Source organism: Phalacrocorax carbo, chromosome 6 (assembly GCF_963921805.1).
Source record: "Phalacrocorax carbo chromosome 6, bPhaCar2.1, whole genome shotgun sequence".
Classification (NCBI taxonomy): Eukaryota; Metazoa; Chordata; class Aves; order Suliformes; family Phalacrocoracidae; genus Phalacrocorax; species Phalacrocorax carbo.
The window spans coordinates 19561394-19577870 of record NC_087518.1 but is presented as its reverse complement, the minus strand read 5'-3'; the positions used below and the strand labels follow the sequence as shown (position 1 = coordinate 19577870).

Genomic DNA, 16477 nt, shown 5'->3' with positions numbered 1-16477 from the left:
ATGGCTCAGGGGAGATGGGGACCATCCCTGCCTGCCTTCTGCTTAGCTACTGTGGCTGTAATTGAGTTCAGCATCTTTCTGGACAGCTGGAGTCCCAGCACCGGGATCAGCTCGGCAGTGTGTTTACACTCGCAATTCATTGGCTGGAATTAAAGCCCAAAACTTGCATATCAATCCTGTTATTCTCCCGAGCTGTGGCAAATGGTTTGGCCACCCCTCACAATGTCAGGGGAATGTCACTGCCTCGGTGGCTGGCTGGAGGTGGCGCAGGGGAGGTGGCATCTCTCCACATCGTCTGCAAAGGGAAAATGACGAGGAGGCCAGGATGGGTGTTAAGTGAGCTTCATAGTTTATTTGCTAAACACATCATTTTCCTTTAAACGTATGGCTTTTCCCATGAGAAATTCAGATCTTTTGTCCCTGGGTTTTGTCGAGAGGCTGGTGGAAGAGCTGCTTGTGCTGGGCCATCAAAGACAGCAGGATGGGAGTGTCCCCTGCCCCTAGTCCCTGCTGATACTGGGGTGCTTTGCTGCGGAAAGGCATGGGGTGTCCCTCCAGGTAGCCATGCCATCTCCAACGTGGCCTGGCACAAGCCCTGCCTGGAGCTGCTCATGCTTCCAGTCATGTCTGCTGTCGTTTCTCCCAGGGCTGATCTCTGCTACTGCAATCAGATGGCCTTACATGGGCTCCGAGATAGGCACTTCACTCAGGGAGGCACAAAGAGAGAGGCACTGAACTGCTTCTTGAGGGGGATTCGCTCCCTTGCCAGGCAGCTCAGCAGCTGGATCCGCTCGGTTCACTCCTGCAGCCAGGGTCATGGGAAAGCAGCCAGAGCTATCCTGCACCCCAGCTTGGGCTTGGTACATCCCTGCCCCTGTGCTGCCTATCCCCCTCTGCGGATGGGGGCAGGCAGCTCTGCACTCAGCCCCTCTTCAGTGGGGATGTAGCTCCAGGGGCACAAAGGGCAGATGCTGCAGCATCCTCCTCCTCCCGACCCTGAGCATCTCACAGCTAGCTGCAAACAGCCTTCCCCAGCTGCTGGGCTCATGGCAGGGACACGGCATCCTGGAGCCAGCACCCTCTCCCAGGTTTCTTTGCTCCTGGCAGGATGGTGAAGGTGATTACCCCAACTCTGTAGCGAGGCCATCCTCTTCCTCCTGCTCCCAGCATGGCCCTGCGCCTCAGCTCAGACCTTGTCCCCCTGCCGGCAGCCACTGGCCGTCCTCCCTGCACTGGCTCAGCCTGGCCTTGCCTTGCTGGAGGGGTTTTATCTCTGTGCAGTAGAGAGGAGGGCTGGGAAGGCGAGGGAGCGCGCTCCAGCGCCAGCAGTGGGGAATTTGCCATCTCTCCACCATAATTAAATATTGTTTGCATTGCTTATTGACAGAGTGCTAAGCTGCACTCTGTTTTAATTTGTTCTTTGATAGTTGCCTTTTGCTGCTAATTGATTTTCAAGGCTTTTTTTTTTGGTTTGGGTTGGTTGGTTTTTTTGTCTGATTAATACCTGCCATGCTACCAAAGCCAGAGAGGCAAGGGTAACCAGAGCTTGCCTTCGTGCACACCTGCTCCTGGCACCCACTCCCCTGTGCCTCTGGCACTGCCACAGGCCACGGGCCAAACCCCGTGTACAGTTCTGGTCCCCGCTATACAAAAAGGATGTGGACAGGCTGGAAGGGGTCCAGAGAAGGGCCACCAAGATGATCAAAGGACTGGGAAGCCTGCCATACGAGGGTAGGCTGAGAGAACTGGGTTTGTTCAGCCTTGAGAAAAGGAGGCTCAGAGGGGATCTCATCACCATGTACCAGTACTTGAGGGGCAGCTACAAAGAAGATGGAGACTCCCTTTTTACAAGGAGTCACATGGAGAGGACAAGGGGGATGCACACAAGTTGCCCTTAGGGAGATTCCGATTGGACACAAGAGGAAAATTTTTCACAGCGAGGACAGTCAACCATTGGAATAATCTCCCCAGGGAAATGGTTGACTCGGCCACATTGGACACTTTTAAGATTCAGCTAGACAGGGTGCTGGGCCATCTTGTCTAGACTGTGCTCTTCCTAGAAAGGTTGGACTAGATGATCCCTGAGCTCCCTTCCAACCTGAGATTCTGTGATTCTGTGAAATCCAGCACAAGAGCTGGCGTGTCAGGGGGATGTTTGGTGACGGCCTTTGGGCAGCGGCATTCCTGGTGTGTGTCTAGGGCTGGCACCCCCAGGTGACCCCATGTGCTCTTCTCCCTCCCCAGGATGATCCCGATGGAGAAGAGATCGAGAGGGAGAAGTCCAACTCCTTGAAGCTGGAGTTCACCGACGATGCCAACTTCAAGACCAAGGTTAACTATTCATACGCTGCCGTGCAGATCCCCACGGACATCTACAAAGGCTGTGAGTGCCCCTCCTCACCCACTCCACTGTGCTCTGCACTGCCAGGCTGGGCTCAGCCTCCACCTTTTGTGCTCAGGGTGCCGAAGCCCTGGGGACTGTCACCCTGGGGTGCCCTGGCTGGCTCTCAGTGCCAGAGCAGGCAGGTGCCCACGTGGGTGGGCACTGAGCAGAGGCAGATTCACCATGTCAGGACAGAGGTGACAAAGTGTCCCTCCCAAAGGCCCCCAGGGACCCTCAGGATCTTAGCATGGGCCAAAGAGGCACATCAGGGGTTAGGGGTTATTAGGAAGGGATGGAAAACAAAGGAGAAATGGTAATTATGGCACAGGGTAAAGCTCAGCTGTGCCCACATGGCTGTGATCCTCCCCAGAGAAGAGCTCAGCAAAGCTCAAGTAGGTTCAAAGCAGGAGCTTTGAAAGCAGGATCAGAGGGACCAAGCAGCTCTGTGCAGGAGCAGTTATGGAGACAACTCCTCCCTGCTCCTAGAAGGGAGCAAGACAGGGCTGGGTGGTGGGAGAGGGTGAAGCAGGGATGCTTTCTCACTGGCTTCAGGCTGCTTGGGGCTGAGGTATGAAAAAGGAGGAAGAGCAGTTGAAATCCTGCAGGAAGGCAGTGAGCGTGATTGCAGGACAGTGTGATGCTGCACCAAAGTAGCCCCCACTGCTGGGAGCGTGCAGGGGGTGTCAGCCCCATGATTTTGCTGCTGTGGCTGCCAAAGGGCGCAGGCTGCTCCAGAAAGGGGTCCAGATCGGTGGGCCTGCCTGGGGAGTGGGCAGGGAGGGTTCGGCAGATGGATGGACGGACGGACAGATGGGGTGGGATGGGATGGGATGGGATGGGATGGGATGGGATGGGATGGGATGGGATGGGATAGGACATGCCACACCAGCTTTCAGTCCCCACCAGGAGGTGACACAGTCCTTGCGCTTCCAGAGGTCTCTCCTACTTCACCCTGCCACGATGACACATGGTGACGGCTGGTCTCCATTTCCCTCTAGTGGCTGCTCTGCACCAAGCTGCGGTCCACTTCTGGCAGATCATCCTCCAGCACCCGCACACCGCATCCTGTGCCCAGCACCAGACCCTGCTTTTGGGGGGCACTCTCATCTCCCTGTGCCACTGAGGGCACCAATGTCCCTGCAGCCTCTAGTCTTGGTGGCACTTGCCAAGGACTCCCAGGTGGTCACAGCGGTGATGGGAGCTATGCTGGTGGTCCTGCCCTGGGCTGCACTTTCCCAGTAAACGGGCTCATTACTGGCATAGCTGTGCTCAGAGCCACATCGGTGTGACAATTTCACCGCAGCAGCAGCAGTGGATTAGAAATTTGCAATTAGTTTTATTACCCAGCTAGCACAGGCCAGGCAGCTAATGAAGCACATCATGTGAGCAGGGGGTGCGTGAGCAGGGTGGGCTGCATGGGATTAAATATTCATTACTCCTCACCCCTACTCACTGGCCAACATCACGGCTGATGCCCTGTCATGGCCACATAAATCACCCTGCTCGGTCTGGGATAAGAATAAATTGGAGATTATCGTGCTCTGGGGACTCATGGCCACTCAGAGAGGGATGCTGGAGACAGGGTGGGGGGAGGTTCGGGTGGAGAGAAAGGGTCTGCAGCCACAGGCAAAGCAGTGCATGGGTGCAGGGATTAGACCATGCCTGGCCACACCAGGGTACTCCAAAAAGCCAGGGTGTAGGGCAGGGTGCTCAGCCACTGTACCCCAGAGAGCAGGTTTAGGGTGCAGGTATGGAGCTGCCTGTGTGCCCCCGCCTCGTGGGGACACTGGTGAGTGTGGCTGGTCCCCACAGAGCCGTGGGCAGGGAGCATCGCTCCGGTGGGACCCAGCAGAGAGGTGCTATCACTGCCTGGCACACTAATTAAACCACTGTGGAGACGCCCTCCACTGTCACCCCTCACTAAACACACAAATTACATCCTATATGCGTTTTCTTTACTGTGCCATTTTTAATTAAATATGCAACTGCTCGCTGGTGGGGTGGGGCTGGGCTCACTCTGATGGGGACAGGGACAAGACAGAGACAGGGACGGGATGTCACTGGCAGGGCTGGCAGCTCTGGCCTTGACTGAGGGGTACAGGAGCCATCCCAGCCGATGAGCTCTGCACTCATGTGCTCATCGCTTTGCACATGAGGAGTGTGTAGGGACTATGTTTGTGTGCAGGGAGGGTATAGGGGCTGCATTCATGCACAGAGATGGTTATAGGGCCTGTGCTCATGCGCAGGGGTGGTACAGGGGCTGTGTATGTTTACAGGGAGAGTATAGGGATAGGGGCAGCTTTCATACACAGGGATGTATAGGGGCTGTGTTTGTTTGCAGGGATGGTATAGGGACTGTGTTTGTGCACAGGGATGTTATGGGAGCTACATTAATGCACAGGGAAGGTACATGGGCAGCATTTGCACACAGGGATGATATAGGGAGCTGACTTTGTATGCAGGGAGGGTATAGGGGCTGCATTTGGCACAAGGCTGGTGTGGCTGATGGGCCCTGAGGGGCTGGAGTTGCAGGCACTGCTGAGGCTGTCAGCGTCATTGGTGGACAGCACAGTGCCCAGCCAGGGCCAGCGGCACTGCCCAAGGCTGTTCCCGGCAGGCAGGAGTCTGGCAGCCAGCTTGTGGCCCCTTCTCCTGGGAAAATACAAGCCCTGTGACAGAGCCAAACAAGAAATGATCCTAAATGCCCAGATAACAGTGCTGTGTGTAGACTCGGCACTCAGAAATGGCTGGGGAGGTACAGATGGAGTAAATCGCAGTTTGAAGGCACAGCTGCCTGAGGGAAGGACAAGTCTTCTTCAGCAGTGGTGCTGAGATGGAGGGATCTGGGATTCACCCTGGGTGAAATCTGCCCACGTCCCACCAGCACCTCAGGGCCATGGCAAAGGTTTGAATAGGTAATGACAGCATTTCGAGGAGGCGCAAGTGTGGGAGGAAGCCTTAGAAGAGCTAAATATACTACTCCAATGCATGCTGGCTCCCTTGCAGCACTGCACTGGTTGTTCTGCCCAATACCGAGGAGAGGGGCTGCTCCGGGGAGCTCTTGCACCCCAAAAATGCATCCAGAATCCCCCAGGAGGGAGCAGCACCTGGTCTCCAGGTGCTGCCAGCTGCCCGCTCCTGCCCACAGCAGCACAGCTGGCTCCTCCATGCCACAGCCCTGGGGCAGCCAACCATGGGCTGCTGGGAGATGCTGTGGGGCTCCCGCCACCTGCCCAGGGCACTCACAGGGCACCCACAGTGTTTGGGGTACCCCAAAGGGCCCTGTGAGCACCAGGAGGTCCCACTGTCCCAAGGCAGCCTCCCTGCTGGCTGACTGGCCCGGCCCATACCTGCCTCGCTATGCCAGCCTGCCCATGCTCCACCAGCCCCCTTGATAAATCACAGGCTGGGTCTGCCAGCAGCTTATCTTTTGCTTTAATAGCTGAATAATTTAAAACTGTTGTTTGCCAGCATCTTAATTGCTTTTGCATCAGGTGTAGAGGCCAGCAGGAATGTGGAATGGGGCTCAGGAGGCTCCATGCAGCCCCATGGAGACAGAACCCCTTGGTTTCCCAGCTAGTGGCTGTCCCTGGGGAGTGGGGCTGGTACGGTGGCAGGAGGAGCAGGGCATTTTTCTGGGAAGAGAGTGAGATGGCAAGACAACTGTTCCCAGCGGTGGCTGTCCCTGACCCAGAGCCAGGGGATGGGGACAATGAGCACTTGCGGGAGCCCTGGAGGGTGGCTCTGGTCTCTGGGGACAAGGGACAACAGTCTGATGCTGGAGCCCTGTGGGAGCAAGGGGGCTGTGCAAGCTGCTGCAAAGCCCCTGTGGGCTTCTCCCTGGGAAGGTGCAGAGGGGACACACTGCCTCTCCCTCCCTGCCAACATCACAGGGACACTGTGGTCCCTGTCACCCCCCCAGCCTATCCAGGCTCTGCTGCTGCCCCCCACCCACCTGCCTGCCCCTGGCTCTGTCTTCCACAGCCACTGTCATCCTCAATGAGCTGAACTGGACGCAGGCACTGGAAGACGTCTTTATCGAGAACCGGAAGGAGGATCCCTCCCTGCTCTGGCAGGTGTTCGGCAGCGCCACTGGCGTCACCCGCTACTACCCCGGTGCGTGGTGGGGGCCAGCGGGGGGCGGTTGCCGGCGGGGGGAGGGGCTGGCCAAGGGCAGTCCAGGCCCTTGGACCTTGCTCTGAGATGCTTGCTCTAAGATGTGGGCAAGCATCTCCCAGCAACGGCCCTGGAAGCCGCCTGACACGCATAACTGTACAGTGCCAAAGCCTGTTGATGAGAGCTCCCTGCCAGAGCCTGCCGCTTTCTTGGCTGTGGGCATTCCTCTGCCCCATCCCCCATGTGCCCCTGTCCCCTGCTCCGGGACAGTCCCACCACACTCACTGCCTGCCTTCCCCCTGCAGCCACACCGTGGAGAGCCCCCAATAAGATCGACCTCTACGACGTGCGCAGGCGGCCCTGGTAAGGGGGTGCCGGGTGGGGAGGGGAGTCCCTTTGCCGGCCCTTCCTGGCTGGGAGCAGCCAGCTTCCTCCTCTTCTCATTTCACACATGGTTGTCATAGGCAAACAGACACTGTAACATGGGCAGGGGCATCTGAGCTGCGGCTCTTGCCTCCTGCTCCTTCCCATCTTCCCAGGAAGGCAGAGCAGGACGGAGAGGCAAATTCTTGGATACAGATCAAGCGTGGAGAGCTGTCCCTTGTCCTGTTCCCGCCTGCAGCCGTGGCTGCCAACACTCAGTCCCAGCCAGCATTCCCATCCAAACGGGAAAGCAACCAGCTCCCAGAAACCATGAGCTGGGAGGATGGAGAGAGAACTGGACAGGCATTTCCAGGCTGTGGTTAAGTGATAGCTGCAAGCAGCCATCTAGCTACACACCGAGTGAGGTGGTATTGAATTGCTTCCCCTTAGCCCAGGTAGAGGTGCCAGGTTGGAAGCACTAATTATCATTCTGCCCATGGGGCTGGGGAAGCTGCAGCTTCATCCTGCCCACAGTTGCTGCCTAAAAATGTGGGCATAGAGAGGAAAGCAGGTGCAGGTGCCTGGGGAGCCCTGTATCCTGGGGGAGCATCCCCTGCCCCCGACGAGAGCTGCTTGTCAGAAAATTAATGGCCCTGCTGCTATGGTTAATTGTCTTTGCTCCACATTAATTATTAACTGTTCTCTGCTGGGGTGTCTGTGTGGGTTATTGGCAGAGCGGGGACTGGCAGGTATTTTCAGGGGGCTGCTGATGTGTATGGGAGCTACCGAGCCTGGCTAGCCCAGCTGCCTGCTCACTAGCCAGGCTTTCTAGACACTCGCCCACCCAGCCATGGAGGAGCAGTAGCACACCTCCAGGGACACCCATTTGGCATCCTTTCCTGCCCTCACACTGGGGTCTAGCGCAGCACACAGCCTTCACTTCTCCACTGCCGGGCTTGGCAGGGGCCATGGTCCGTCCTGCCTGCAGCCTTGGCAGGGCTGCCAGCACCACTTTCTTGCCCTCCCCTCCCTTGATGAATGGTGCTATTAACCACAGCCTTCTCCAGTGGAGCTCAGGGTATTCATCTGAGCAGGGCAGCCAGAGATGGATGTGCTGCCACAACCCATTAGGGGCAGCATCTTAGTTGGGCTCTGTGCATGCCAGCACATGCCTGTCCTGGGCAACAGGGCAGGGACTGAGCCCCCCAGCCCCTACTAGCTAGCAGGAGGTCCACAGGCAGCTGCCCACCTGTCATGCACCCCAGCATGAGCAGGGGGTGCTGGGGGCAGGCAGCAACCATGCTGGGAGGGCCAGCATCCCACATCCCGCCTGGGTGATCAGTTGTGATTAGGGAACATCAGGACCTGGGATTAGCAATCAGAGCCTACCCCTTCCACAGTAATGGTGAGTAATTGATACTAATAACACACTAATTAATTTGCATCAGGCCTGATCCAGATCAAGCCAATAATAAGGCTCCCTTGGACTTCAACCATAGCAGGATCAGGCCCCACACAATGGGATAGGGAGGCTAGGCTGTGCCTGGGATGGGTGCTGAGCACCACATGGGCCCCCTCCCACTCAGGATGGCACAGTAGGACTGGGAGGAGGACTGGATGCTTCAAAGGGTGAGGAAGGCTTCCCCAATTGTTTTCGGGGGGAGGATTTACGTAGTAGTATTATTTTTCCTCCTCATAGCTGAAAATAACCTAATCAACCTGGCCTTTGAAGCTACCAGGGGGGTAAATAGCATCTTAATATGGATGCATGTGTCAGCATAATCAGCGCACAGAAGAGGGCCTGCAATGATGGAAGAGTTCAGCATTTAGAGCTCATTAGGCCAATACAGTACTGAGCGGCATGTCACTGGCAGTCTGCCGTGCTGCGCCATGCTACATCTTCACCTCTGCTTGCCCGCCACTACCTTGTCCCTGCTCCTCACCACGGGGACACCACAGCCATCGGTGTGCAGACACTCTCAGCACAGCTCTCCAGCTGCCTGGGCCCTGGCAGAGCTTTGTTCTTGGGCTGCACCCAGCAGGGTCAGGGTCCCTCTCCAAATGAGTTGACCCTGCTGACCCCACTCTGCACCCTGCAGGTACATCCAAGGCGCCTCCTCCCCAAAGGATATGGTCATCATCGTGGACGTGTGAGTACAAGGGTGGGGACCATGGCCAGGCTGAGCCAGGCCAGGACAGTGGCACAGCTCCCTGGGGTGCCACTGTCCTGCCGGTGGCCCTGGGGAAGCTGTGTGGGATAGTACTGGTGGGGAACCCCATGCCCCTTTGCTGCTGAACCCGAAGCACCCCTCTCTCCTGCCAGGAGCGGCAGCGTGAGCGGCCTCACCCTCAAGCTGATGAAGACCTCAGTCTATGAGATGCTGGACACCCTCTCAGATGACGACTACGTCAACGTGGCCTCAGTAAGTACCATGGGATGGGTGTCAAGGCTGCGCCCCCCAGGCAGCTCCCTACCACAGGAGCCCTTTGCCCCCAGACCCACCTGGCCAGGGGCTCTGCAGAGAGAGAAATGCCTTTTTTTTTTTTTTTTTTCTTCTTCTTAACCACCCACCTGCACATAAGCAAGGAAATGGCTGTTCAGGGCTCAACTATACATGGTGGTGAATTAAAGCTGCCCCCATCACGGGGCGTTTGGCAGAGATGCTCCCAGGGCGATCCGATCAGCCATCTCCTGTCTGTCACCAGCCAGTGACATCATTCCCCCTGTGACGATGTCACCAGCCCATGACCTCATACAGGACAGTGGCCATGCCACCGCATCTGTGCATCAGTTGGCACCCAGCCCATGCCAGCCCTCCCCTGTCTGCCGCAAGAACGCTGGTGCTAATTAAGGTGTCTGGCCTGGCTCTGTTAGCTGGATCGCTGCTCCCCTAATGAATGGGCCCTATTGCCAGCAAATGAAACCATAAGCAAGAGGCAGCACCTGCTCCTGCTGCCGGCACAGCATGCCTGCTTACACAAGCCTGGGGGACCCTGCAGAAGCAAGGGTGCAGGTGAGCTCTGTGCTGGCAGCATCCACTGCTGGCACCCATGCCGAGTGGCTCAGAGCTAGATTGGCCCAAGCTAAGCCCCAGTCTCAGTATTGGCCATCTCCAGGACATGGGACATGGGATACTCCAGCTGCCTTCTACCCATAGGAACTGAGTGTGGTGGGTGGCATGTGCCCACGGATGGCTGCCTTTAGGTCCCCGTCCCCTTTCTGTGACCCACTCCCCTCCCTTTTGCCTCCCAGTTCAACGAGAAGGCAAAGCCAGTGTCGTGCTTCAAGCACCTGGTGCAGGCCAACATCCGGAACAAGAAGGTCTTCAAGGAGGATGTGCAGGGGATGGTGGCCAAGGGCACGACTGACTACAAGGCTGGCTTTGAGTACGCCTTTGACCAGCTGCAGAATGTGAGCTGGGGGCCGGGCCGGGGGCTGGAGGTGTGCAGAGTGCACCCATGGGTGCTGGGGATGATGGGAGAATCCTGAGCACCTGGCTGCTACCCCGCACTTGGGGCTTTGGCATGCAGAGGGCTCCTTGTCCTCCTTTGCACTGCCAGGGGGGACATACCACCCCTTGGCATGCTGTAGCCAAGGTTTTGTGGGAGCTGCTGCCCCTCTGGGTTATTAAAAGTTAGCAGCGCTGGGCAGAGGGGGCCAGATCCAGCCAGACACCATGCCAGAGGCAAAATAAAGATGAATGGTGCTATTAGGTGCCAAGCAGGAATAGCCACAGCATTATTTCCAAGCAGACAGCATCCCTCCTCCTGCCTGCTCACCCCAGCTACCCTCACCCCAGAGAAACAAGCTGGGAAAAGAGACGGGTTAGAGCCAGCCCACCTGGCTGCATCCAGCCCCATGCCCAGTGCCACTTGCTCTGGGTCCAGCCTCAGGCACTCTCTCTCTGCCCTGTAGTCCAACATTACGCGTGCCAACTGTAACAAGATGATCATGATGTTCACGGACGGTGGTGAGGACCGGGTGCAGGACGTCTTTGAGAAGTACAACTGGCCCAATAAGACGGTGAGTGGCTGTGGGACCGTGTGCCAAACTGGGGCTGCTCACTGGGGATGGACACGGCTGCTGCAGCTCCATTGCTGGCTTCCACCTTACTTGCCATGAGCAATGTCACCATCCTCTCTCCCCGACAGCCTTCTCCTGTGCAGAGACTCCACCCTGATAATGGCGCGGCTGATGTGCCAGTGCCATTTATTGCCAGCTCCCACCTTGGCATGCAGGAAGCATGGGGCCAGGTGCCCTGCAGGCTGCCGGTGGGGAAATGGGGCCGGTGGTCCCCTTCAAGAGCACACCCCAGGCATGGGGGATAGGGCTGCTCACAGGCAGGAGGGTCCCCATCACCACTCAGCTCTCCAGGACCTAGAGAACTGTGGGGTGGGGGGATCCTGGGCTATGCAGGACCCTCAGAAAGCACAGAGCCCTCTCTGTGCAGCAATGCCCCAGCACAAGGAATTCAAGTCCCACAGGGGTAGATGGCTTCAGTGGGTGGGGGACAGGACTGGCCAGCTCCAGGCAGGGGGAGAGGGTCTCCCTTCCTGCCTGCCAGTGCATCCAGCATTTGCAGTAGCCTTCTTCTGCCTTCCTGTGCTTGGCCATACACAGGACGGTCTGTGTGGCAGAGAGCAATGCCACACTGTCCCCAGAGAAGATGCCATCAGCCAGGAAGGAGCACCCGAGAGTAGAAGACCAGGGTGCCTGGCAGCCGGTCGTCACCACTGTGCTTTGCTGCAGGTGCGGGTCTTCACCTTCTCTGTCGGGCAGCACAACTATGACGTGACCCCGCTGCAGTGGATGGCCTGCGCCAACAAAGGTGAGTGGGGCTGGCACCTGGCCAGCATAGGAGGCTGTGGGGTACTGGGCTCACCCCTGGCACTGGTGCTCCAGCACATGCTGCTGCTGGTAAAGTGCTGGGTACAACCCTGGAGGGCTGGACAGCAGGACAGACAGACTGCCAGACAGGCAGACAGCCAGCTCTCCAGCTGCCTTTCTTTCTTTTTCAAGGTTACTACTTCGAAATCCCTTCCATCGGTGCCATCCGCATCAACACACAGGTACGGCAGGGTGCTGACAGCCGCAGGGAGAGCTGCCCTGCCCTCTGGAGGTGCCCTGCCTGGGGGTATGCTCAGGCAGCCCCAGCCCCACTGCAGAGAGCCCAAAAGCAACAGCAAGCATGGCAGCAAGCCAGGGAGCCAAGCCAAGCCCTCAGCCAGGCCTCGCACTATTAAAATAAGTAATTCATCTTCTGCAGCTCCCCATGGACCTGCTGCCTTTTGAGTGACTAATTATGAAACATCAGGCGTTAATCAGTGCAGAGCGGAGCCAAGCGCGGGCAGGCAGAGAGTGAGCACAGGCAGGGAGTGAGCGAGCATGGGCAGGGAGCAAGTGCAGGCCGGGCCAGCCCCGGCAGAGCCAGGTGTATCTGTCCCGCACCCCATCCCCCTGCCTGTTCTCTGCCCCTTTTCTTTATCAGATGCACACAAGGTGCCATGGTAGGTAGGTGATGGTGGGGTCCCCGAGAGGGGCAGACCCTTGGTGCAGGGCTGCCATCGTGGCACAGGGGCTTCCCCTCCACCCGGAGGTCTGCCTTGGCAAGATGAGCCAGGATAAGGGAAACCTGCCCTGAGAGAAGATCGCAAAAGGCCAGCACTGGCAGCCAGGTAGACAGCAGCAATGTTGTCTGGGCATGGCAGAGCAAGTCCAGCCCCCAGGGATGGCTGGGAGCCAGCAGGGGCACTCTGGCTATTGCTGTCTGGGGAGCCCCTGCCCTGCCAGTGCATGCCGATGGCAAGCAGGGCCTTGTTTGCATCTTGACAGAGCCATTTGGTTCCCAGCTGGAGCCATTATCCTCAGGTTTGGTAACTGCCAAGCCCCCTCCCCTAGCTCAGCCTGCAGCTGAGGGCCAACGCTAAGCACCCTATTAATAATTCCTGGGGTGTGCATGGGGACAGGGGTGTTACCAGGTTAGACCAGGGAGACGTCTGGCTCCCATGTCATGTTTCCCCCCACCCTGTGTCCCTGCAGGAGTACCTGGACGTGCTGGGCAGACCCATGGTCCTGGCTGGGAACCGAGCCAAGCAGGTTCAGTGGACCAACGTCTACCAGGATGCCCTGGTAAGGACGCAGGTGGGGACACCAGCCCTGGGGACCCACACAGCCCTGGGGAGTGGGTGGGGACCCCAACCCCAGGGTCTAAGCACAGCATATGCCCCCATCTCCCTTGCCATGGGGGGTAACCCCCCTCTGCTGCCCACCCCCAGCTCTGGATCCTGGGGTCAACAAGGAGCCATGGGACACCTTTCTGTGCTTGTGCAGGGGCTGGGCCTGGTGGTGACGGGCACGCTGCCGGTGTTCAACCTGACAGAGGATAGCAGTGACAGGAAGGTAGGAGACTGTGGCTGTCACTGCCCTGGCTGCACCAGGACCCCCAGGTGTGGGGTCACGGCAGGCTGGGGAGGGTGCCCTGATGCTGGGTGTATGGCTGGGTTGGTGGACACTGGCACCCCGGGGTGCTGCCTGCTCTGCACTCCCTCCCTGGGGTGAGACCAGGGATGACTGCCATCCCTGGGACCCAAAATGGCTTTGGCTTCCTGGTTCAATGGGGACAGCTGACAGCTGCAAGTCCTTGGGGGATGCAGTGACCCATGGAAGGCTGCTGGGGGACTACCACATCCCACCCTGTGCCATTGGTGTCCAGCTATGACTCATGTCCCCAGAGGGAGAAGAGATCCACCCTTCTGTTTCCCCACCCCTGTGCTGTCAGTGGCAGGTGATAGCCCTGCTCCCACCTGCCTCCCTCCCTGCGCTTCCTTCCAGAACCAGCTCATCCTGGGCGTGATGGGGATCGACGTGGCTCTCAATGACATCAAGAGGCTGACACCGCGATACAACGTGCGTGGGGGCCCCTTCCCCTCCGTCCCTGCCCTGCACTGCCTGAGCCCAGCGGAGCCCAGAGCTTCCCCCCAGCACCCCGTAGCACCTCCAGCAGCGCTGGCAGTAGCAGGGTGCAGAAGCCATGATTGTAGGCAGGGACCAGGGCAGGCAAGTGGGCAGGGATCAGAGCTGGGTGATGCTCTGGGACCCAGAGCAGAACCAAAATCCTTGCAGGGTCAGTGGGGAATAAACCTTACCAGCTTGGGGAAAGGGGCAGCAGGCAAAATCCAGGGCCAGGGTGGGAGATGCTATTGGCCTGAGAATAGAAATAGGTGGATAGAAAAGGCTGAGCCCTGGGGATAGCATGGGGCAAGCTCTGTCTGCAGAGGTGAGGGTGATCACACCGGCATGGCACAGCACAGCATGCTGCAGAGTCACCTGGCTGGCTTCATTTCTCCTCTCCTCCGGCAGCTGGGGGCAAATGGTTACGTCTTCGCCATCGACCTGAACGGCTATGTCCTGCTGCACCCCAACCTGCAGCCCCAGGTGAGGAGGGGCCTGTCAGGCCAGCAGCAGCAGGGGTTAGCCAGGTCCTGTGGGGCACATGGCTTTCCAGGCTCCTTAGGAGCTAATTGTGGGAATTGTGATGAGTTTGTCTGGACTCAGAAGCAGCTGTGGGAGCCCTGAGCCCTTCCACAGCACTCCCTTTCTGCCTGCAGATCATCAATTTCCGTGAGCCGGTAACGCTGGACTTCCTGGACGCTGAGCTGGAGGATGAGAACAAGGAGGAGGTGGGCAGACCTGGGGGCAGCTTTTGGGGTACAGGCTAGCCCCCTGATCTGCAGTTGCAAAGGGCACTCAGCCCCTCCAGCCTGCCCTGGGGAACACCTCATCCTAAGGGCCCCAGCACCGCTCCCATGGGGCCACAGTGGGGATGGGAACTGGGTCACTGTCCACAGGGTGCTAGCATGATGAGCCCCCTCCAAGCTACTCACCCCTTGCCCCTTGCACCCCATGTGTCGCCAGTGCCACCCCACTGGGGTAGGTGCCTGCAGGCATGTGGCCAGGCTCTGTGGCCCTCAGCTGCCTCCTCCGTGTCCCCCAGATCCGTAGAAGCATGATTGATGGGAACGATGGGCAGAGGTTCATCAAGACCCTCATCAAGTCCCTGGATGAGGTAACACTGCAGGGGAAGGGGGTCGCAGCCAAAACTACTGCTGTGCTGAGCATCCAGCCCCAGTGGTGGGGAGTGAGGGGCTGGATCTGGCACTGGGCTCAGAGCCAGGGTCCTATGTCACCGCACTGGTGGAGTCCTGGCACCACAGAGGCCTGACTGGCTCCCTCTGACCCGCAGCAATACATCGATGAGGTGTTCAGGACCTACACGTGGGCCCCCATCAAAAGCACCAACTACAGGTGAGCGACGTGGCTGGCGCACCCATGCTCCCCCAGCATTGGCCAGACCTGGACCAGCACAGGGCTGCAGTCTCGTGCCTGCAGCTCAGGAGGTCCCCGAGGTGACCAGGAATGTGTCCCATGGGCTGCAGTGTTGCAGACTTGCTGTCACATCATTGCACACAGTCAGTGATGCTCTAGAGAGCACTCCCATGAGCATTCGGCACTGCTGAGCTGGGCCATGGTCCCCAGGGCTCAGGACAGGTGCTGCAGGGCTGGTGTGCAAAGTGCTAGCCAAGGGACATCCCTGCCACCATCTGCCTGCACAGCCAGGGGCTCATGCAGGTCTTTGCCTGCACCAGGGTGGGTGACAGTGATGCGTGCCCACCTTGCAGCACAAGCAGTGGCTTCAGAGGCAGAGGAGAGCAAAGCTCTGTTCTGCATTTATTGCCCAGTTTGGACCCACAGATGTGTAAAAAAAGACCCCGTCGTCATCATACTCATGCTGAGCCACATGGTCCCCCTGCTGCCCAGTGTACCCTCCTTTTTCTTGCCACCCAGTTCAGGAGGGGCTGGCAAGGGTCACAGCCCCCTCCCAGCACTGCCAGGTGTTCCCCATGCAGCCCTGGTCGTGTACCCCACAGTGGCACCCCTCCGGACACAAGCAGCACTGTCAAGGAGGGAACAATGACACAGGGTGACACAGCTGTAGCTGGGGCTGCAGGTTGATCTGTAGGGTGAAGGGTGCTGCTGAGGGCCCTGTGCTCCCTTTCCCCAGGGTTCCCTGGGACACCGTCAGCATAGGGTGCCACCAGAACTGAACAGAAAAGTCACAACCTTCCCCTGGCCACCCATGGTTTGGGGTGCCACCATCTCTACTCTCTATGCTGGTGTGCCATCATCTCTGCCATGGTTTTTGGGGTCTCACCACCTCTGCCGTGCTGCTAGGGTGCCTAGTCCATGCTGCCAGGTGCATGCGGGACTAGGTGGAGGGGTGGTTTGGTGTCAAATCCAGGTCCCAGTGTGGCTCAGGTGCAGGTATGGCATCCAATGAGTCAGGAATGTGGCCCTCACCTGCCAGTGCTTGCTTATCCTGGGAAGCACCTGGCACAAACACTGTCACTGAAGGCCACTGGCCGCTGCAGCTGGCACTCAGGAGCCCAGATCCCTCTGGCAGCATGTCCCATGGGTTCAGCAGCCCCAGCACCACATTCTGCTACCTCCTTTCCCACTCCCATCCCACACCCTGGGTGCCAGACTCCTGGCAGGTGCATCCCTCTCCTTCCTGGCTCGTCAGTAGCCAGTGCCTGTGTAATGGTTGTCTTCAGTAT

General features: G+C 58.3%; 1 protein-coding gene across 4 annotated transcripts in view; it reads left to right on the top strand.

Annotated features, from left to right (window-relative positions):
* Window positions 1–16477, top strand: part of CACNA2D2 (calcium voltage-gated channel auxiliary subunit alpha2delta 2) — a 236274-nt gene that overhangs the window by 206648 nt on the left and 13149 nt on the right. The window contains exons 6-21 of one of the 4 annotated variants that reach the window (XM_064454069.1): window positions 2245–2383; window positions 6368–6499; window positions 6805–6862; window positions 8962–9012; window positions 9186–9285; window positions 10116–10274; window positions 10779–10886; window positions 11613–11691; window positions 11883–11932; window positions 12903–13004; window positions 13194–13262; window positions 13695–13769; window positions 14223–14297; window positions 14471–14542; window positions 14857–14928; window positions 15106–15167. In XM_064454069.1, coding sequence (XP_064310139.1) covers window positions 2245–2383; window positions 6368–6499; window positions 6805–6862; window positions 8962–9012; window positions 9186–9285; window positions 10116–10274; window positions 10779–10886; window positions 11613–11691; window positions 11883–11932; window positions 12903–13004; window positions 13194–13262; window positions 13695–13769; window positions 14223–14297; window positions 14471–14542; window positions 14857–14928; window positions 15106–15167 — 1403 coding nt within the window. The remainder of the gene's footprint in view (window positions 1–2244; window positions 2384–6367; window positions 6500–6804; window positions 6863–8961; window positions 9013–9185; window positions 9286–10115; window positions 10275–10778; window positions 10887–11612; window positions 11692–11882; window positions 11933–12902; window positions 13005–13193; window positions 13263–13694; window positions 13770–14222; window positions 14298–14470; window positions 14543–14856; window positions 14929–15105; window positions 15168–16477) is intronic. The other 3 variants (XM_064454070.1, XM_064454072.1, XM_064454071.1) reach the window with 3 other exon arrangements.